This window comes from Haliotis asinina, chromosome 1 (genome assembly GCF_037392515.1).
Source record: "Haliotis asinina isolate JCU_RB_2024 chromosome 1, JCU_Hal_asi_v2, whole genome shotgun sequence".
In the NCBI taxonomy this organism is placed as follows: Eukaryota; Metazoa; Mollusca; class Gastropoda; order Lepetellida; family Haliotidae; genus Haliotis; species Haliotis asinina.
Genome location: NC_090280.1, coordinates 7,509,722 through 7,533,110, shown reverse-complemented (window position 1 = coordinate 7,533,110; position 23,389 = coordinate 7,509,722). Strand labels below are relative to the sequence as shown.

The window sequence follows — 23,389 nt, the reverse complement described above, 5'->3', positions numbered from 1 at the left end:
ATGAATGTAACTAACAAACGCCCGTTTGGCAACGAAACAATAGTCTGTATCAAATCATCCAACCACCGAAAAAGTAAGTTATTCATTCGTAAAGTTTGTCCTTATCTTCCTCCACATGGCTGCTGTAAAACCTCATGATATTCTTTGAGATCCTGATAAAAACTGGCAGGCTCGATTGTACCTATAAACTCGTGACATGTAAAAACAAAAGGTTTGAGCTGCTGGAATGTTGTTCGCATGAAACGAAAGCTGACTATTGGAAAATTGAAACCATTCCTTTTGTCACAGAGACTTGCGGATAGTTCTTTGTCACTGACTCCTTAGGCATAGATCTGATTATTAAAAACAGGGGCGGTCTCACTGGGCAGTTTCCCAGGTTATACGTATGAAAAATGTGTTAACAACGATATCGTACATAACCTTCATGATAGAAAAATGTACTTTTGTCGGGCAGTATACAAATTTAGACCTTTAGTCATGGTTTGCTTCTAAATAACACCCAAGGCGCTATTTTGTAGATAATGTAAGCACATGTCACAACTCACCAGTGTGAAAATTAGCCATTTCTCTCACACTTATTTGGCTTTTTTGCTCAAAGTTACGTTCCCGATATTTATTCATAATCGACCGATATTTTGTTAACGATTATCGATTTCAGTGGCCTATAACAATACCACCCGTAGTTATAGAAATAAATAATGTCAGTGTGGCTTGTGTTGTTATTTGATTTTGAATGTATCACCATGTAGTCGCTTACGGTTAAATAGCTACTAGAATTTCCCACGTGTTATATAACCAAGCCAGTCGGACAACCAGGCGGCCCATCACATGAAAGCATGACTGTTTTATCGTCCTTTTAACAAGCTTTTGATATCGCTTCGTGAACAAGTAGAACGAATCGGGGCCAAACTATCACTTTCAATGCACGTGGTAAGACATTCCATGATCAAGTGACGAATTCCATGAGTATGTAACATCAGTGCAGTGGATTACATCAGTTATAGTTGGTACTAGTGATGCGGATTACAGGTGGAAGGTCCATCTGTTAACAGGACAATACGGGTTGTGTTTAGACTCAAGGCGCGGCAAGAGTGTGTCCTCTGAACCATTTTCAATTCTGCTGTACACATTGAGAGAAAAAAACATGGTTGATATCTACATTGTATCACTTACGTTTGACTGGTCTCTTTCAATGTTTAATGTCAGCAAAATGTCATGCTGAAAAATAAGGCGACAGGGTTATTTTGCGGGGATGCATTTGGTCCTATGTTTTTTTATGTTAATTGATATAAATGCACAGGCATTACATCTCGTACCCCATTTCGAATGTTTCTAGTGTTGGTCCTCAAGGCAACTCTGGATATATTCATCAGTTATCTTAAACCATCCTACAGGTAAACGATTGGAAACTGCTAGCTGCTCGGATAGCCCAAGAAGGAGTATAGGGCTTGACACGTGTTATGCGAAGGCCTTGGCCCCCTATTTCACGCCTAGGCATATGGTGAGGTGAACTGATCAGTTCTACGGTGTGTTCTTGCATATAACCCACATCCCATGCATCTAATGATGCATTTGTAATGAGAATGTTATGAACACAAATGTTTTGTAACAGAAGCAAGGTATCAACATGGTGATGTTTACATTACCATTGACGAAGGTCAAGGTCACTTGTACCATGATATTTAGACCTGATCGTCTCTATGACGCGTTTGTGAACTTCAACACATACCTGGCCACATATAAATAATGAAACATCTGATTAGGTAACATTGCAAGTCTATCATTAAAGATGGCGACCATGTTAGCAACCCTCTCCATCTCAAGCCTAACTCACACTATTTCTCCACTCTAACATTGTTTGTATTAACATAATTGGTGGTATCTGAAACCTTAACTTTGTGGCAAACCATAAATGAAGATTAATGACTGTCTGTAGAAATCTTGACAAGGTAGGTCACAGTAAACAAACCCAGTCTGGAATCCTGTAAAACTGAAAAGTATGTTTAGTTGAAGTGTCACAATTATCTTATCTGAGTTTTCTGCAGGAAACTGTTTACACTGTCGTAAAGCCTCAATTACCATCTTTCAGATGAAATTAACACAGTTTATTCAAGCAGGGTTGGTTTTCACACGAATCTGTCTCAAACATAGGTTTCATTCATACAGTGTGGCAGAGAAAGTAAGCTATTTGTTGATGATTCTTCTAGTACTGCCAAGAAAGTTTGCAGCTGTATTTTGTGTATTCTATATGGAGCAAGTTTAAGTGTTATTTTCGTTGGAATTTGTACTCAAAATGGAGAGAATATGTGAAGATCACTTTAAAAAACTGGAATTACTGTGCCGAATATGTGCCGGGAGACTCAAATCATTTGGTAAAAAGAGTACTGCTAGGCCATGAAAGAAGTACTCTGACAGACTGTATCATGTCTATGGTATTGATGTATTATCTGACAATAGTTTCCACCCACAGCTTTTCTGTGCGACCTGTTACAACAGGACATTCACTCACAAACAAAGGAAAATGCAGGATACCATCAAAGGAGATAAATTTGAAAATGTGTTGGATGTGAAGCAATGTGACAATGACTGCTGGGTATGTGTACAATTTAAAACCCAAAGTAAAGGGGGAAGGCCAAAAAAATACCGACAGAAAAGGGCAAATGATGATGAAATGTCAAATCAAGGATTAGAAATCATGGAACATGGTGCATGTGAGGGTCCCAGTTCGCTGGCGACAGAGCATGCTACACCACCCCGTCCCAGTAAGGAATTCAAAGAGGCTGAAACGTCACCATTCCAGTTTCAGGACAAACCATGTGAACAGTCCCTAATTGAATGTCTGAATAAACCAGTTATGGAACCACTTTCGAAATTTGAAGAAAAATTACAAACCCATTTAGTTCGGAGAAAGCTGAATACAAGCAGTGAGTGAGTGAGTTAATATTTAACGTCACATCGGCAATATCTCAGCCATATCGTGACGAGAACTTTAAATACAGAAGTGAAATATATGGATACTATAAAAACCTGTCAACGAAGGACAGTAAAACAACTAGAATATCACAATAAGAAATAAAACTAGCGTGAAAAGTTAAAACTAATATTCCTATTCAGACAAAACAATATAAAAACAGGCTATATAGATCACCAACAACTGAAGGTAGATCACCATACTAGGGGCCATGGGGACTTACAGTACTTCTGCTACCTGCATGGTCCCTAGCTGGATTTACATCATCCCCTCAGCTGCTGGTGATTGTATGCAAGATTAGCCACAAATTAAAATGACACATATTCTACGGCTAAGACAAAATGGAAGATCAAATTTGACTTCAAATGTTTTGGGACTTACGTACCCTCTCAGGAGGACAATAATTTTACAGTGCTTTAACCCCCCTCGAGGATACAGCCACTAACACTCTAAGTTACTAATTCAAACTTCCAAGCATAAAATATTTTTCTATTTACAATTCATTTAGCAAATCTAATTCTTTTAAAAATGCAATAATTAAATGAGATCTAACAGAATTAAAAAGATCCTTCAAAGTTCGTGAATTAAAATATTTATCCCTTGTGATGGAATATTCAACACAGTCAAGCAGGACATGCTTGACTGTGATTCTTTCATCACAAGGGATACAAAACGGAGGATCTTCACCTTTTAATAGATACTCGTGAGTATACCTCGTATGGCCAATGCGACATCGTCGCATAATGACCTCCTCAAATCTGGACTGACAACCCAAGTAAGTATAACCGATATAAGGTTTTATTTCATGTAATTTATTTATACCTACTTGAGTGTCCCACCTCTTCTGCACCAGATCGCGGATATACGTTCTAATGCAAGCTTTGTAATCTGAATATGGAAGAAGAAGTGGTGTCATAGATTTGGTGAGTGCTGCCTTGGCAGCAAGATCGGCCATCACATTCCCAGAAATACCTACGTGACTGGGTAACCAACAAAAGACGATGTCGTATTGGCCAGTAGCAAGAGTATTATACAGTTCCATAATTTCTATTAAAAGTGGATGTTTACAGGAAATATTTTTAATAGCTTGAAGGCAAGAAAGAGAGTCGGAATATATTATATACTGTTTACGTTTCTTGTGTCTTTGAATATATTTAAGAGCTGTTAATATGGCGTTAGCTTCTGCTGTAAAAATAGAACTATTGTCTGGTAATCTAGAAGATATTGTTCTGGATCCAGTGACAGTGGCACAAGCAACTGCGCCACCGTCCTTGGACCCATCTGTAAATAAGGATTTGTAATTGTTATATGTATGTTTCAATTGATTATATTCTTGTTTATACTGTAATTCATTCGTTTCTGATTTTTTAAATATCGTTAATGTTAGGTCAACTTGTGGCCTAACCAACTGCCAAGGGGGAGAGGAAAGAAGACGGAAAGGAGCTATATTGTCCAGCGTAATACCAGCAGCAGCAATAAACGGCTTTATTCTGAGCCCAAGAGGTGGAACAAGAGAGGACGTTTTGCTATATAAATCCTCATAAAGAGGATTGAAGACACAGTTATATGCAGGGTTAGATTCGTTAGAGTATAGTTTTGTGACATATTGTAAAGATAATTTGATACGGCGTTGTGCAAGAGATGGTTCATCGGCCTCAACGTAAAGACTGTCAATTGGTGAAGTTCTGAAGGACCCAAGACAGAGTCTTCGACCTTGGTGATGGACAGAATCAAGAAGTTTAAGATTGCTTCTGCAGGCTCCACCATATACGATGGAGCCATAATCAAGTTTAGACCGTACAAGTGATCGATATAGATGGAGAAGGGCAGCTTGATCCCCTCCCCATTTCAAATTTGACACCACTTTCAATAGGTCAAGCGCCTTCAGGCATTTAGTTTTAAGTGATTTAATATGTGGTAAAAACGTTAAGTGTGAATCAATGATTAGACCCAAGAATTTGGCTTCCTTCACAACTTTAATGGGCGTCCCATCTAGAGACAGTTCAGGGTCTTTATGTGGTTTGTATTTTCGACAAAAATGTATGCAGTTAGTTTTCGATTTAGAAAATTTAAAGCCGTTTTCAAGACACCATTTATTAATCCTGTTTAAACACAACTGCAATTGCCGTTCAATGGTATGCATATTTTTACCACGACAAGAAATATTAAAATCATCCACAAATAACGATCCATCAATTGAATCGTTTAAAACTTTAGATAAACTGTTGATCTTGATGCTAAAAAGAGTGACTGACAAAATACTGCCTTGTGGAACACCCTGATCCTGATTGTAATGATCAGACAGGGTAGAGCCCACGCGGACCTGGAATTGTCTGTTATTTAAAAACTTGGCAATAAATTCAGGCAAACGACCTCGCAACCCGAAGTCATGTAAATCTTTTAAAATGCCATATTTCCAAGTAGTGTCATATGCTTTTTCAAGATCAAAAAAGATAGACACAGCGTGTTGTTTGTTAATGAGTGCGTTTTTTACAAATGATTCTAAACGCACTAAGTGATCGACAGTACTTCTGTTTTTCCGGAAACCACATTGTATATCTGTGATAAGGTTATTAGTTTCCAAGTACCAAACAAGTCGATTATTTATCATGCGTTCCATGGTCTTGCAAACACAGCTTGTTAATGAAATCGGACGATAATTGGATGGATCCGTATGATCACGTCCAGGTTTAGGTATTGGTACTACTATGGCGTCACGCCATGACGGAGGAAAGTTACCCGATGTCCAAATATCATCAAAAATATTTAGGAGAGTTTCTAGGCAGGATTCTGGTAAGTGCTTCAGGAGTTGATAATGTATGTTATCAGCTCCAGTAGCAGTGTCATGAGCCTGATCAAGAGCAGTATGGAGTTCATGAATAGAAAACGTTTCATTATAATCTTCCCCATTATCCGAATTGATATTAATAGTTTTCTTTTCTTCTTGTTTTTGATATTGCTGGAATTTTGGTACATAATTGGAAGAGGAAGAGTGTTTAGCAAGGGTTTCACCTAGTTTATTAGCAATATCTGATTTATCAGTAAGCAGTTGATCTCCATGTTTAAGATGATGGACAGTAGATTTAGTACCTTTACCTTTGATTTTCTGGACCATGTTCCATACCTTGGACATGGGTGTCCGAGAATTTATTTTGGACACATAATTTTGCCAAGTTTGGCGTTTGTTCTGTTTAAAAGTACGCCGTGCTTTAGCATTTAAAATTTTAAATTTATTTAAATTATGCACCATAGGATGGCAACGGAAATAATGTTCTGCCTTTTTCCTTGCCTTCCTAGCTTGTTTGCACTCATCGTTGAACCATGGTTTTCTTATGTGTGGAACTACAGAGGAATTTGGTATACACTCATCAGCTATGGAATTCAGTTGATCAGAAAAAGATTTAATAGCATCAGGAACGTCAATAAAACGTTCAGGTGTATTTTTTTCAGCACACAGTGTTTCATATAAAGGCCAGTTAGCCTTTTTAAAATTCCGTCTTGATGATGGAGGAACATCAGATGGAGTTACAGCTTTTAATATAGTAGGAAAATGGTCACTTCCACAGAGGTCATCGTGGACGGACCATTCGAATTCATTTAATAGTTCGGAATTTGTCAATGACAAGTCGAGAGCAGAATAAGTCCCTGTACCAGGGTGTAAATATGTGTTGGAACCATCATTATAAATACATAAGTCATTGTCAGAACAAAAGTCCTCCAACAATTTGCCTCTAGTGTTTGTATTAACACTACCCCAGAGTGGGTTGTGCCCATTTAAATCACCCATTATAATACAGGGCTTCGGGAGCTGATCATATAGAGCTTGAAGATCGGTTTTGGCAAAAGCCGAAGACGGTGAAATATAAAGACAGCATAGCGTAAACGCTACATGTAAAGTAATTCTCACTGCAACAGCCTGCATATTAGTATTAAGTGAAACAGGGCTTTGAATAACGTTTTGTTTGACTAGAATGGATGATCCTCCAGTGGCCCTATCACCCGGGGGTGAAAAGCAATGATAGGCATTAAAATGACGAAGGTCAAATGTATCTGTTTGCTTTAAATATGTCTCTTGGAGACATAACGCTGAAGGTTTGAAATCTTGGACTAATAGCTGTAATTCATGTAAATTAGTCCTCAATCCTCTGCAGTTCCACTGTACAATATTATTGGAATAAACTATCTTTTAGGGGGATTTATTGGGGATCTACCCCGCACTCTTTTGGAGGGCGACAAGCTATGTGCCCTAGAATGGACGTTTTCAGAAACGTCCATGTCTTCAAGAGACCCATATTTATTGTACAACTGAATTTTATTTTGTGACCCTTTAGGAGCTCTGCCACTTTGTTGTTTTGAAGCATCAGGCTTAGGCTTAGGTTTGCCTTTTGCAGTTTGTTGTCTATCAGCTGTCGATTGAGACTCAGTGCGTGACTGTGAAGATAATTTATGATCAGAAGAAGACTTTGATGTTCCAGGAAGTGATTCCTCAGTCTGTGATGACATAGCTGGGTATAAAGGTTGTGGAGAGTCACAATTGACCCAAGTCAAGGTAGTTTGGCAGCTTGTAGATGATTTTGTTATTTTAGGGCTGCGCACAGACGATGTCTTTGCTACTGTAGCATAACTTTCTGTAAGGTCAGATCGCTTCACCAGTTTCTTTGCTTCCGAAAAAGAGATGTTTTGGGTAAACTTTATTCTGTTTATTGCCATTTGCTCTTTCCAGATTGGACACTGTTTCGAAGAAGAAGAATGCTCGCCTGAGCAGTTGGTGCATTTTTTAAAATCACTGTCACAATCTTCGGTTGTGTGTGTCTTCTCACCACAGTGAGCACACACAACAGACAATGTGCAGGTATTTACACCGTGTCCATATTTCTGGCATTTAAAACATCTGAGTGGGTTGGGGATGTACGTTTCAACTTGGATATTGCAGTAACCTGCCTTCACTGATTTGGGAGCATTTGGCGATGAAAAAGAAAACAGATAAGTATTCGTTTGGAATGTTTCATTGTTTTTTCGGGTTGAAAAACGCTTCACATACAGCACACCTTGATCTTTCATTTCACATGCTATATCAAGTTCGGTCATGTCAGCAAACAATCGATCCCGATCTCTGATGATACCTTTACTCGTGTTCAAGGTCTTGTGAGCAGAGACCGTGACCGGAATACCCACAAAAGATTCAATACTCATCAAGTTGGTTGCTTGTTGTTTCTTGCTGCACTCAATTAGTAAGGCACCCGAACGTAAGCGTCTAATGTTCTTAACATCTCCTGCAATACCTTGAATACCCTTTGACACTGCGAAAGGGTTCAACTTCAATGGTGTCTTTTCCGGAGTCTCAATAACGAGGAAACGTGGCCAATACTCAATCGATAGAGACGGTCTATGATCAGCATCAACAGGATCAATTTCAAGTGGACGTTTAGTTTTTTTGGTTGGTATTTCATAAGCCATGATTGGTGTCATATGGTTCATCATCCGAGCTCCCCACCCGCCACGGAGTATCACAAGGACAGTGCTAAAGCAAGCGGGCCTCCACCTTGCAGCACCAAGGATACCCGGATGATATACTCCAGTAGAAGAATTATAAGAAATTAATCTACCAGATTGGCCCATGAGCCATCGCCTTCTGGCATAAGACTCTAGGCAAAGTTCATATTATCATAATTTACAATCAAACAAGTTACAAATCACCAGTATTGCCACAGCCGAAATTTAAAACAATTCCAAATCAAATTTGTGCAATGGTAGATAGACAGTCCATGCACAGGGCTTGGCATGACCAGCCGATTGGTTGAATCGGGCCAATTCAACCACCCGTCTAGGTGAAGTAAGGGCCAAAGTGGTGTGTTGGGCAAATGAAACGCAGTTAAAAGCCCAACTGCCCTCAACCACCAGGTTCCCGTCCTCCACCGACACGGGACGCAACCCACGGCAAACAGGTTGCCCAATTTAGTCGCCTCTTACGACAAGCAATGGGGTGCTGTGAACACATTCTGTCCCGGGTCCACACGGGAGAAGAGCACTTAGCGTTACCCAGCACCCACCACGAGGAGGTGGCTCTTCATGGGTGCCATACAAGCAGTAATCAGAGAACTCTAGAATGTAAAACAAAAGGACAGCCCTTGTGTTTTCAACGTGTAAAGAAAGCACGGAAAGTGTCTTCAGAGGCCAAGAGTCCTTTAAAACGAAGGCGTTCTCAGGAACTTTCAAAAGTAAGGTCAATTTTAGCTGGAGAAAAGGATCACAAAACTCAGTTTTCATCCGAGTTGAAAAGTATTCCCTTGAGTGAGTGAGTTAACATTTAACGTCACATCGGCAGTATTGCAGCCATATCGTGACGAGAGCATTCTTAAAAGGGAATCTATGTATGTCATAAAAACCTGTCAACAAAGGACAGTAAAACAACTAGAACATCACAATAAGAAATAAAACTAGCGTGAAAAGTTAAAACTAATATTCCTATTCAGACAAAACAATATAAAAACAGGCTATATAGATCACCAACAACTGAAGGTAGATCACCATACTAGGGGCCATGGGGACTTACAGTACTTCTGCTACCTGCATGGTCCCTAGCTGGATTTACATCATCCCCTCAGCTGCTGGTGATTGTAAGCAATATTAGCCACAAATTAAAATGACACATATTCTACGGCTAAGACAAAATGGAAGATCAAATTTGACTTCAAATGTTTTGGGACTTACGTACCCTCTCAGGAGGACAATAATTTTACAGTGCTTTAACCCCCCTCGAGGATACAGCCACTAACACTCTAAGCTACTAATTCAAACTTCCAAGCATAAAATATTTTTCTATTTACAATTCATTTAGCAAATCTAATTCTTTTTAAAATGCAATAATTAAATGAGAGCTAACAGAATTAAAAAGATCCTTCAAAGTTCGTGAATTAAAACATTTATCCCTTGTGATGGAATATTCAACACAGTCAAGCAGGACATGCTTGACTGTGATTCTTTCATCACAAGGGATACAAAACGGAGGATCTTCACCTTTTAATAGATACTCGTGAGTATACCTCGTATGGCCAATGCGACATCGTCGCATAATGACCTCCTCAAATCTGGACTGACAGCCCAAGTAAGTATAACCAATATAAGGTTTTATTTCATGTAATTTATTTATACCTACTTGAGTGTCCCACCTCTTCTGCATCAGATCGCGGATATACGTTCTAATGCAAGCTTTGTAATCTGAATATGGAAGAAGAAGTGGTGTCACAGATTTGGTGAGTGCTGCCTTGGCAGCAAGATCGGCCATCACATTCCCAGAAATACCTACGTGACTGGGTAACCAACAGAAGACGATGTCGTATTGGCCAGTAGCAAGAGTATTATACAGTTCCATAATTTCTATTAAAAGTGAATGTTTACAGGAAATATTTTTAATAGCTTGAAGGCAAGAAAGAGAGTCGGAATATATTATATACTGTTTACGTTTAGGGTGTCTTTGAATATATTTAAGAGCTGTTAATATGGCGTTAGCTTCTGCTGTAAAAATAGAACTATTGTCTGGTAATCTAGAAGATATTGTTCTGGATCCAGTGACACCGTCCTTGGACCCATCTGTAAATGAGGATTTGTAATTGTTATATGTATGTTTCAATTGATTATATTCTTGTTTATACTGTAATTCATTCGTTTCTGATTTTTTAAATATCGTTAATGTTAGGTCAATTTGTGTCCTAACCAACTGCCAAGGGGGAGAGGAAAGAAGACGGAAAGGAGCTATATTGTCCAGCGTAATACCAGCAGCAGCAATAAACGGCTTTATTCTGAGCCCAAGAGGTGGAACAAGAGAAGACTTTTTGCTATATAAATCCTCATAAAGAGGATTGAAGACACAGTTATATGCAGGGTTAGATTCGTTAGAGTATAGTTTTGTGACATATTGTAAAGATAATTTGATACGGCGTTGTGCAAGAGATGGTTCATCGGCCTCAACGTAAAGACTGTCAATTGGTGAAGTTCTGAAGGACCCAAGACAGAGTCTTCGACCTTGGTGATGGACAGAATCAAGAAGTTTAAGATTGCTTCTGCAGGCTCCACCATAGACGATGGAGCCATAATCAAGTTAAGACCGTACAAGTGATCGATATAGATGGAGAAGGGTAGCTTGATCCCCTCCCCATTTCGAATTTGACACCACTTTCAATAGGTCAAGCGCCTTCAGGCATTTAGTTTTAAGTGATTTAATATGCGGTAAAAACGTTAAGTGTGAATCAAAGATTAGACCAAAGAACTTGGCTTCCTTCACAACTTTAACCGGCGTGCCATCTAGAGACAGTTCAGGGTCTTTATGTGGTTTGTATTTACGACAAAAATGTATGCAGTTAGTTTTCGATTTAGAAAATTTAAAGCCGTTTTCAAGGCACCATTTATTAATCTTGTTTAAACACAACTGCAATTGCCGTTCAATGGTATGCATATTTTTGCCACGACAAGAAATATTAAAATCATCCACAAATAACGATCCATCAATTGAATCGTTTAAAACTTTTGATAAACTGTTGATCTTGATGCTAAAAAGAGTGACGGACAAAATACTGCCTTGTGGAACACCCTGATCCTGATTGTAATGATCAGACAGGGTAGAACCCACACGGACCTGGAATTGTCTGTTATTTAAAAAGTTGGCAATGAATTCAGGCAAACGACCTCGCAAGCCGAAGTCATGTAAATCTCTCAGAATGCCATATTTCCATGTTGTATCATATGCCTTCTCAAGATCAAAAAAGACAGATACAGCGTGTTGTTTATTGATCAGTGCGTTTTTAACAAATGATTCTAAACGCACTAAGTGATCGACTGTACTTCTGTTTTTACGGAAACCACATTGTATATCTGTAATGAGGTTATTTGTTTCCAAGTACCAAACAAGTCGATTATTTATCATGCGTTCCATGGTCTTGCAAACACAGCTCGTTAGCGATATAGGCCGATAGTTCGAAGGGTCCGTATGATCACGTCCAGGTTTAGGGATAGGGATAACTAGAGCATCATGCCATGAAGAAGGAAACTTTCCAGATGTCCAGATATCATCAAATATATGTAAAAGGGTCTCTAAACATGATTCCGGTAAATGTTTCAGAAGTTGATAATGGATGTTATCAGCTCCTGTAGCAGTATCATGGGCCTGGTCAAGAGCTGTATGGAGCTCATGAATCGAAAATACCTCGTTGTAATCTTCCCCGTTATCTGAAGTAAAATTAATAGCTTTCTTTTCTTGCTGTTTTTGATACTTTTGGAATTGAGGTACATAATTCGAGGAAGAAGAATGTTGCGCCAGTGTTTCTCCAAGTTTATTGACTATATCTGCTTTATTAGTTAATAACTGGTTTCCATCTTTGAGATGGTGAACACTAGATCTAGAGCCCTTACCTTTGATTTTCTGGATCATATTCCATACCTTAGATATAGGCGTGCGGGAATTGATATTAGATACATAGTTTTGCCAAGATTTACGTTTACTTTGCTTGAAAGTACGGCGAGCTTTAGCATTTTGGATTTTAAATTTGTTCAAATTATGAACCATAGGGTGATGACGGAAATAATGTTCGGCCTTTTTCCGTGCCTTCCTAGCTTGTTTGCAATCAGAGTTAAACCATGGTTTCCTTATGTGTGAAATTGCAGAGGACTTTGGGATACACTCATCAGCAATGGTGTTTAGTATGTCAGAAAAATCTTTTATAGCATCGGGAACATTAAGAAAACAGTCAGGTCTAAGTTTGTCAGCACACAGGGTTTCATATAAAGCCCAGTTGGCCTTTCTAAAATTCCATAGTAATGATGGTGGAACATCAGATGGGTTGACAGGTTTTAATATTGTTGGGAAGTGGTCACTTCCACAGAGGTCATCATGGACTGACCACTCAAATTCACTAAATAGGGTAGAATCAGTCATTGATAAATCGAGAGCTGAATATGTTCCCGTGCCAGGATGTAAATATGTCTTTGAACCATCATTATAAATGCAAAGATCATTATTTGAGATGAAATCCTCCAGTAATTTACCTTTGGTGTTTGTATTAATACCACCCCAGAGTGGGTTGTGGCCATTTAAATCACCCATGATCAAACAGGGTTTAGGTAGTTGATCATAAAGAGCTTGCAAATCACGTAACTGAACAGAAGAAGATGGTGGAAGATGCAATGAACAAAGGGTAAATGCAACTTGTAATGTAAGTTGCACTGCCACGGCTTGGAGATTTGTTTTGAGCGTGACTTGACTATGAATAACATTATTCCTCACCAGGATAGATGATCCACCAGTGGCCCTGTCGCCTGGGGGAGAAAAATAATGGTATGCATTAAAATGACGTAGATCCAAATTATCCGTCTTCCTTAGATAGGTTTCTTGAATGCAGAATATTGACGGATTAAGATCCTGGATTAACAGTTGTAAGTCATTAAAATTATTTCTGAGTCCTCTGCAATTCCACTGAATTATAGACGAAGACATTATTTCTTCCGAGGAGGATGTACAGGAGATCTACCCCGCGCCTTCCTTGACGGTGACAAGCTATGTGTCCTACCATTGCCATGGTCGGACACATCCATGTCCTCAAGGGATCCAAACTTATTATAAAGCTGAATCTCATCTGTTGAACCTTTAGCCAGCCTTTCACTTTGATTGATTCTGTTTAACTTTTGATTTCCTTTGACAGTTTGTTTAGCCAGAGCTTCATTTACTTTTTTGGACGAACCCGAGCCTGTTTGGTGTTTCGAAGAAGCATTTTCACTGTTAGTGTTTGTTTTATCCGATTGAGTCATAGGGCATGTAGAGCCGTTTGGTAAAGAAGACACAGACCGAGATTGAGATGCCATCAATGTAACTGGTAACGAGTCAGTCTGTGTAGCAAATTCTCCGCGTTGTACAAGGTTTTCATTTGGAACCAGTTCAGGTGAGGTTGATTTTGTCCATGTCAGTTCTGTCTGACATTCAACAGAGGCTGTAGTAGGAGTTGGTCGTTTGGTAACTGAAGCATAAGAAGCACTTTGATCAACGGATGGAACGAGTTTCTTCGCTTCAGCATAGCTAATGTTTTGAGTGTGCTTTAATGTATTCACCTCCATTTCCCTCTTCCACACTGGGCACTCTTTTGATGATGACGAATGTTTCCCAGAACAGTTGACGCATTTTTTGTAGTTGCTTTCACAATCTTCTGTCACGTGGGATTGCCCTCCGCAATGACCGCAAGTTATAGGATTTAAACAGGAATTTACCCCGTGACCAAATTTTTGACATTTAAAGCATCTAAGTGGGTTTGGGATGTACTGTTCTACTTGCAGATTACAATACCCTGCTTTGATAGATTTTGGTGCAGTTGGAGATACAAATGAGAACAGGTACGTATGCGTTGGAATTACTGTTGAGTTCTGACGTCGAGTGAATCGTTTCACGTACGTGACACCTTGATCTTTAAGTTCGCACATGATGTCAAGGTCTGTCATGTCCTCCAAAAGATGATCCCTATCCCTAACAATACCTTTACTTGAATTGAGGGTCCGGTGGATAGACACTTTAACAGGAGATCCAGCTAAACTATCTGTTGAAAGCAGGTTGTTTGCTTGTTGTCGTTTGCTGCACTCTATGAGCAACGATCCAGATCTCAGTCTTTTGATGTTTTTGACATCACCAGCTATACCATAAACTGCTTTAGAAACAATAAACGGGTTCAATTTGATTGGTTGTTTGTCCGGAGATTCAATAACCAGAAATCGTGGCCAGTAGTCTATTTGTTTGGGTGTCCTGCAACTTTCCGTTGTACTTTGATCATTATCGAGTTGACGTTTCTTTTTTAAAGGGGTTTCAAAAAAGTGTTGTAGTGTATAGTTTCATCATCCGAGCTCCCCACCCGCCATGGAGTATCACAAGGACAATGCTAAAGCAAGCGGATCTCCAGCTTGCAGCACCAAGGATACTCGGATGATATACTCAAGTAGAATAATCACAAAGTAATTACTCTACCAGATTGGCCCATGAGCCACCGCCTTCTGGGCATAATACTCTAGGCAAATTACAACACAAAATTGAAGTGACTCATTTGAAATTCAAATATATAAAGATTTAGCCAAGACATTTGAGAAACTTTAAAAAGTTTCGGAAATTTATGCATTAGAATATACATACTCAGGGCTTGGCATGACCAGCCGATTGGTCGAACCGGGCCCATTCGACCACCCGTCTAGGCGAAGTCAGGGCCAAAGTGGCGTATTGAGCAACAGGAGCACGATTGCAGGCCCCTATTGCCCTCAACCACCAGGATCCCCTCCTCCGCCGACACAGGGCCGCAACCCACGGCAAACGGGTTGGTGGACCAAATATGCCCCCGGGTCCACTACGGGGATGTTGGCGAGCTCTTGGCGTTACCCAGCACCCACCACGAGGAGGTGGCTCGACACGGGTGCCAGTATTCCCTTGAAAAAACGTGAAAATGTTTGCCAAAAAGCGGGCATTAGAAGCAAACTGAGAGCTTCCTCCAGATATGGGCTTGCGATTAAGGCTTACTTAGGACTTTCCTGGACACAATATCGAAAACAAAAGAAATTAATGTCAAAACTAGGCGTGAAATTTGAAAACGAAACATTTGAGAGAAAAGAACAGTCTCAAATTTTAAGTTCCCACATTGACTCCAAAATGATTGAAATGGAAACAACCAACGAAGATGGTGAACGCGCAAAATCAGATGTCCCAATGGCATACGTGAAAGATCTGCCGAAATTCGTAACAGAACTTCTCAATAATTACCATGATTCAGGTCAACTAACGTGGCACTCCCAACATATTCCAGAGGATGAAATTTGGTTGAAAATAGGTGGCGACCACGGCGGTGGTTCATTGAAACTCAGCTTACAAATAGCAAATCTTTCACGACCGAATTCAAAACACAATACTGTCATTTTCAACATTTTTTGAGGCAAAGGACACCAGAAAAAATCTAGCAATCGCACTTTCAGCATACTGTGAGCAATTCAAGCAACTTAATGGACAGACTTGGCATGGAAAACACCTTAGAATCTTTCTCTTTGGTGATTATGATTTCTTATCCAAGGTGTACGGCATTTCTGGTGCAGCTGCCAAATTCCCTTGCCTGTGGTGTTTAATTTCAGATACAGAAGGACCCCGAAAGTCGAGAGTATGTGGAAGGTAGAACTCTTAAAACGCTGAAAAGAGATCACAGACAGTTTGTAGAAAAGGGACAGGGTAAAATTGAAAATGCCGGGGCATACCACAATGCCATCCACCAGCCTCTATTCCCAGTGCACATCAACAGAGTATGCCCACCATATTTGCATATTTTACTGGGAGTAGTGAAAAAACATCATGTAATGCTGGAACGAGAATGTCATGAACTGGACTTGCTCATCGGACGACATGCTCTAATGACTGAGGAGGAAAGTCCAGATACTGAATTTGGGGAATACATTCTGAGAAGTCGTGAAATACAGAAACTGGAAAAGAAAGAGAAAAAATTAAGTACCCTTTTAGAAGATATGGAGGACAATACACCTCTCGCCCATTTGGAGTTACAGGAAAATAAATTACAAGAAACATTAAAGAAACTACGGAAAAATATATCAAGAAAGACCCAAGAAAACAAACTTAAGGAAAGGAAAGGCCCAGTTACATCAAATTTGGACAAATTGTTGAAGTCACATAAAATTGTTCCCCAGGCATATCATGCACGTTCCTTTGTGGGGAATCACTGTAAGAAGTATGTTGAGCCCCAAGTGTATGAAGACCTTTGCAGGAGCATTACAACCATCGCTTGCAAAACGACTAAACATGATGGAACTCTATTACGGGCATACTGGATTAGGGATGTGTATGAGGAGCTTAACCGGAAATGTTCTGTTGTTCATAAACTTATCAGTCATGACAAGCCAATAGGTCGTGAAGAAATTCCAACAATCCAAAAGAAGATAAAAGAGTACGTCCTTTTATCGCCGCAAATTCCCGTCCAGTAGCGTTACTCCCAAAATGCATTTTTTGGAGGATCACGTGTGTGACTGGATCAACACCTGGGGTTTTGGATTAGGCTTGCATGGCGAGCAGGGAGGCGAGCAAGTCCACGCTACCATCAACCTGTTGAAGCGGCGTGTATGGGGGGTGAAATCTGACAAGATGAAATATGAAATCATGCTGAAGGAACATCACATGCAGATATCACCCTGTGTGCAGTCCGTACTTCCAGTCCCCACAAAAAGAGTGAAAAAATCATAAGGGCTCTTCTCGTTGTTATATTGATACACATTGGTGTACCCCGTGAATAACATTATGACACAGGATACAGCAATAAATGACAAAATCATGCATACCATGCAAACAATGAATTGTGGATAACATTTGCCCTGACAGTGTGATATCGACACTCTTTTCATTTGTGTGTACATACTTCTCATATTACCTGCAGTGGATGGATTTAGCAGTTTCCAAACAGTGAGTCCATATTCCGTATAATTTTGAGGACAAATACCCTGCTTGAATATGACTGCATGACTGTATTGGTAGAATTAGATAACACACTCAGTGTGCATATATACTGAATTGCAGGGAAAACTCTACAAAGACCCCTTAAAGCGATTTGAAAATGAACAGATCCTTCTTATTATAATGCTTTGAAAATGTAAGGAATGTCAACTTTCTACCTGAATAAATCCAATACATACATGCTGAAAAGATGTGTATGTTTCATGCTTCAAGGCTTTATTCCAGAGCACATGGCAATGGTTACATGGAGGCCGCCATCTTGTGTTCTACGAAAAACATGAACTTTTTTCGAAAATAGGGAATGGTAAGCGGAATGCAATAACCTAAGCGGAATAAATCAAATCCTTCACAACACAGCCGCCCCAAAATTTTGGGACAAAATTTGCTTTAGACAAACTGAAAATGTCATCATTGTCACTGAAAGAGTCACTTGACATCACTGTCAGCACATTCTGGCAAACGTATGAGTCTGGCCACCGGTCTGGTGACTTCCTGGTCTCCCACAAGGACAGTTGCAGAACGAACCCTCCCATCATCACCTGGATAAGTCCTGCATACTCTTCCTACCTGCCATAAGGATCGAACGGTCTGAGGGTCTGCTATCATGACAACATCATTACACTCCAAGTTGTTGTGGTTGGGTTTATCTCCTCGCCACTTCTGTCGCACCTGTAGGGTTGGTAGGTAATATTTCACAAAGTGTTTCCAGAATTGGTCTGCCAACACTTGGCTGTGGCGCCACCTCTTCCGGCCAAGAAGCTCATGAGCAGGGTACACTACTTGAGGAAGGGATGCATCTCTACGTCCCATCAAGAGAATGTTAGGAGTTATAGGGTCAACATCCTTGGCATCAGTAGACACATAGCCTAGTGGCTTTGATTTGAGTATTCCTTCAACCTCGACTAGCACCGTCTGAAGCACAGATTCCGTTACTGACTGATCACCCAAGGCCACCTTCAGTCCATCCTTGACAGACCTGATTTCCCTCTCCCACACTCCACCGAAGTGAGGAGCATATGGAGGATTAAACTGAAACTTTACATTGCACCCAGCTAGTTGGTTAGTCAGACTTGGTTCCATGGTCAACCAAGTTTCTCGCAGCTCTCGTTCTGCACCTTTGAAATTGCTGCCACAATCTGAGAGGAGTTCATGGGGCTTGCCACGACGTGCCACAAAGCGCCGGAATGCCATCAGGAAGGCATCTGTACTCATACTGTCTAGTAAATCAAGATGTACTGCACGTGTTGTCATGCACTTGAAGATCACTCCCCATCTTTTCTCTGTACGTCGTCCTATCTTGATTGTCATTGGACCAAAACAATCCACTCCTGTGGAGTAAAAGGCAGGTTTGTACAAACGTAACCGCGAAGGAGGTAGGTCACTCATTTTGGGAAGTTGAGGTTGAGCTCGGCTCTTTCTGCAGGTGGCACATTTACGCTGATGTTGACGAATGGCTTCTCTGCCACGTAGAATCCAGAATTTTCGCCGGATTTCGGCCAAAATTCGCTCAGCACCATAGTGTAACAGTCTTTCATCAAAGTCTTTGATTATAAGTTGAGTGATCTGATGATGAGGATCCAATACCACAGGATGTTGAGCATCACAACTCAGAGATTCTGCTCTCCGCAGTCTTCCCCCAACACGAATAACATTGTTTTCATTATCATAAACAGGATCCAACTGAGCCAGTCGACTGTCAGTTGGTAACTTCTTATGAGACTGAAGTGCACTGAATTCCTCTGGAAAGGAGTCACACTGGACCTTACGAAATAAGAACATTTCTGTTTTGATCCAGTCAAACCATACTTGTGTGTCTTTGGCCGCCCCGTTAAGGATCTGCATGGTATCTGCCACCAATTTGCTCCAGTTACTGTACTTGCTCACTTCTGGAATTGTTGGGCTTTCAGCCATGGTAACTGCGCAAAACGTACTCTTCACTTCACCGCTTGTGTCCTTGATGGAGCTACTCATTACTATGTCAGGCGGCCACTCATCTGGTGATTGTTGAAGGAAGGATGGACCATTCTGCCAAGCGGAAGAATTTGCAAGCTCCTCCAGTGTCTTGCCTCTAGTAAGATCATCAGCAGGGTTATCTTTCGTGTTCACATACCGCCAATCTGCAACGTTGGTCAGAGTTTGAATCTCTGCAACCCTGGTTCCAACAAATACCTTATATCTGCACGAATCAGATTTCTGCCAAGACAGCACTGTTGTTGAATCACTCCACAAGGTGACTCTTTCAATAGGTAAGGTAAGTTCTCTGTTCAGCATGTCTGCAAGTTGTGCTCCCACCAGTGCTGCTGAGAGTTCAAGTCGAGGTATGGAAAGCTGACGTTTTGGAGCAACTCTGGATCTGGCTTGTACAAAGCTGACATAAACCTTTCCTTGATACACTGTCCGAAGGAAGGCAACTGCTCCATACACACGCTCCGAGGCATCCGAGAAGATATGTAACTGTTGAACTGAATTCGTGGTATCAACATGATGAGGCGTGTAACATCGAGGTAGATTCACGTTCTCAATGCTTGGTAGCTCATTTTCCCATGAACACCACTTCTCATATTCACTTCCCTCCACAATAGGTGCATCCCAGTCTCTCTTCAATTTCCACAGATCTTGGACAATGACCTTTGCTCTTGCTGTGAAAGGAGTTAAATATCCCAAGGGGCCATACTGGCTTGCCAAGATTCGATATATAACTTTCATGGTGAGGCAATCATGGCTAATTTCCTTGACCCTATATCCAAGCACATCACTGTCACATTGCCACTGTAGTCCCAAGGTTCCTTCTGTAAGTCCTGCTTCGCCAAGACTGAGCCAACGTTCACAATTGGCTGCCTGGTCCTCTGTGGGTAGATCAGCCACAACTGAGGGTATGTTGCTAATCCACTGCCTGAGGTGGAATCCGCCCTTATCCAGCAAAGCACTCATGTCATGTACTAACTCTTTGGCTTCTGCTGCTGTGGGAACACTGTCTAGGCAGTTGTCTACATAGAAAGCTGTGGCAACTGATCTGTATACATCAGGGTTTTCCTCTTTGTGACCATGTGAATGTGTCTGTAGTGCATATATGGCACAGCAAGGGCTACAGGTGGTTCCGAAAGGTAGCACCTGCCATTCATAAATGTTTGGTGGAACTGTCTGATCCATGCTACGCCAGATGAATCGTAGTAAGGGTCGATCCTTTGGCAGTAGTCGCACTTGGTGGAACATGGCCTTTATGTCACCTGAAACTGCTACGCTATGCTGTCTGAAACGCAGTAAGACTCCAATCAGGGACGATCCAAGTAGTGGTCCAGGAAGTAAATTCTGCCTTCATAGCTGTACGAGCAATTGAACACCAAACGATTCTTTCCATTGTGTTACACAATATGATGTGGAATGTACCAAGATTCAGCACTTTTCCCTGCCTCTTCCGGGCTGATAATCTTCACGTAACCTGCATCTACCAACTTCTGAATCTCTTCCTTGTGCACATGAGCTAGTTCAGGATTTGACTTAAGTCTCCTTTCTGTACGGATGAGATTATGCTTAACAGATTCTTCTGTGGCATTAAGGGAAACTCCATTTCTAATCCTAAGCAAAGGGGTAGCATAGCGCACTACTTCATACATCTCAACTCTTTCTGTGAATGTCTCTAAGGTTTCCAAGGCTTGCTTGTCCTGCTTTGACCTGGTCACATCCTTTGTTCCATTGGGAACTGCATCTACCTGCCACAGTTTCTCAACATTTCTCCAAAGCTCGGGATCACGGTGAACACTGGAAGTGAGTAGACACTGCTCAACTGTCTGTGACATCCGTGGTAAGTGCATGTCTGCTTGACCTTGTAAAGACCAGCCTAGTCGCGTATGTACAGCGACTGGTGCTCCCTTGGGTCCAAAGTGCACAGGCTCCTGTGGGAGAATTAGGTCAGCATAATCCGAGCCAATCAGGATCACAGGCTGTGCATTGTAGATGGAGGGTAGAGGATAATCTCTCAAATGTGGCCATCTGATCTGCAAATCCTTCACTGGATAAGTGTACTCTGACAGGCAAAGTGAAGGTGAGGTGAACGCATTTGATATTGGATACTGAATCTGTGGTGAGTCACCTGGCGATATGGAAAGGTTGACACTCTTCCCTGTACAACGGTAAGATTCATGCCTGATTGTTGACAGGAGGATTTCATCCGTTCTACCACAGAGTTTAAGCCTTTCTGCAGTTGATGTCAAAATCATAGTTCGCTGTGATCCATCATCCAGGACAGCATATGTTTCCATCTGACCACCTGGGCCATGGAGGACAACTTTCACAACTTTCAACATAACAGAGCATGGTTTGGAGGGTTGATCAACATAAACTGCTGGTTTCTCTGTCATGACTGAATATACCTTGTTAGTTTGGGCTTTAACAGCAGCATGGAGTACAGTCAAGTGCAGTTCTTGGCAGGTGTGGCACACTTTCCTGAGTGTACAGTCTACTGGTTTGTGAGTACGTGCACACTTTGAACATCGGTTCCCTTCTTTCATCCATCTGATAATTTCATCCAATGATAGTTTCTCAAACTCCTTACAAGAGTTCAAATAGTGTTCTGAGGAAGAGCAGTAAGGGCAGTAGGCTCTGAACTTGGTCATCATCTTTGTCTCATCCCTACTTACTGTACTGGATGTAGGAGCACGGGTACTTTGGTTTCGTGAGTCAGATCGCGTATGGAAACTGGTCATCATTGTTGGTTCATTTCTCCTTGGTGGTACTCGTCTGAATCGACCTGTGTTCAAGGGTTTGTTGCCACTGCCTGATCGGTTGTCATCATTATGATATGATGAGGTGACTTGACCAGATAGACGTCTGGCTTGAGATTTAATCTGAAGCCAATGACTAAACTGAGAGAGAATGTGTAGGTTTGACTTGAGTGCTCTCCTATCACACCTGTCTTGATGCAATGTTCAATGAAACTATCTCTTAAGCTCACTGGTAGCTTACTCAACAGTCTGTCCACATGGGAATCACACTGTAACTCTGCACAACTCTCACCATCCAGAGATTTCAGCATCCCAACCAGGGAATGTACAGCAAGGGCAAAGTTCTCAAATGCCTCATTATCTCCAAACTTTACAAAGGGCATACTCAAAACTGCTCCAAGCTCTCCTTGAACTAACTGACGAGGCTGACCGTACTTATTCTTGAGGGCTTCAAAGGCTTCGGAGTAAGGTTGTGGTGCATACATGTATGCCTCTGCTAAACGTTTAGCTCTGCCACCCAGCCTATCAAGCAACAACTGGTATTTGTACTGTTCAGTTAAATGAGTATGGACATTGACCAGATTATCCAGGGCCATTTTGAGAATGGAAAAAGTCCCTTTCCTTCTCGCTATTGAACAAAGGCAAAGAAGGTCGTGGAATCCCATATGAGGAAGAAATCAATAGTTCAGTCATGTTTGGTATCATAGGTGGACTTTGTCCATGAGGGAAACTTGGTGGACCATAAGTTTGGGGTCCAAGGGATGTGTCCCCAGAAGAAGGGTGAACTGGAGCACTTTGGAATGGTTCAGCAGCTATGTTTGGGAAATTCGGTGGCAAGGATGGCTCATCCTGTTTCACACAAGTTTCCTTCTCATATGGTACAGGCATGGCATTATGAACAGAATGCAGAGTGGAAGGATTCACCTCTTGGTTAGTCTTCTCAGTTTTGAAAACAACTTGTTCAACCTGGTTTTCAACATTTGCCATTACAGCTTGCTGACCATGTGTTGATGAGGTAATAGTGGTGGAAGTGGTTACTGCAGCTGGTGGATTCAAACCTATTCCTATCATGGATGCCAAAAGATCTGCCTCCTTCAAGGAATTCTCTGCTTTGCGAATCCTGCGTTCTCGTCCCAGTTCAGTATTCCGTTTTTCACGCTGCCTTATCACTAGACGTTC

At 41.1% G+C, this 23,389-nt stretch overlaps 2 protein-coding genes across 2 annotated transcripts; both read right to left on the bottom strand.

Moving 5' to 3' along the window:
* Positions 1-17,915: 17,915 nt before the first annotated feature.
* LOC137286823 (uncharacterized) lies at positions 17,916-20,639 on the bottom strand. Its single transcript, XM_067818863.1, has one exon. The coding sequence runs from the start codon at positions 20,637-20,639 to the stop codon at positions 17,916-17,918; it is 2,724 nt and encodes a 907-aa protein (XP_067674964.1).
* Positions 20,640-20,851: 212 nt separating this feature from the next.
* LOC137286737 (uncharacterized) lies at positions 20,852-22,695 on the bottom strand. The gene is made up of 2 exons (XM_067818751.1): positions 22,503-22,695; positions 20,852-22,059 (listed from the first exon to the last, which is right to left on the bottom strand). The coding sequence occupies exons 1-2, from the start codon at positions 22,693-22,695 to the stop codon at positions 20,852-20,854; spliced, it is 1,401 nt and encodes a 466-aa protein (XP_067674852.1).
* Positions 22,696-23,389: the final 694 nt, after the last annotated feature.

Excerpts from the sequence above, each read along its gene's own strand:
- LOC137286823 (XM_067818863.1), bottom strand. The coding sequence starts at position 20,639 with ATGGATCAGACAGTTCCACCAAACATTTATGAATGGCAGGTGCTACCT.
- LOC137286737 (XM_067818751.1), bottom strand. The coding sequence starts at position 22,695 with ATGTATGCACCACAACCTTACTCCGAAGCCTTTGAAGCCCTCAAGAAT. Across the intron at positions 22,060-22,502 it reads GATGCTGAAATCTCTGGATG|AACACTATTTGAACTCTTGT; the intron begins GTGAGAGTTGTG and ends GCTCTTCCTCAG.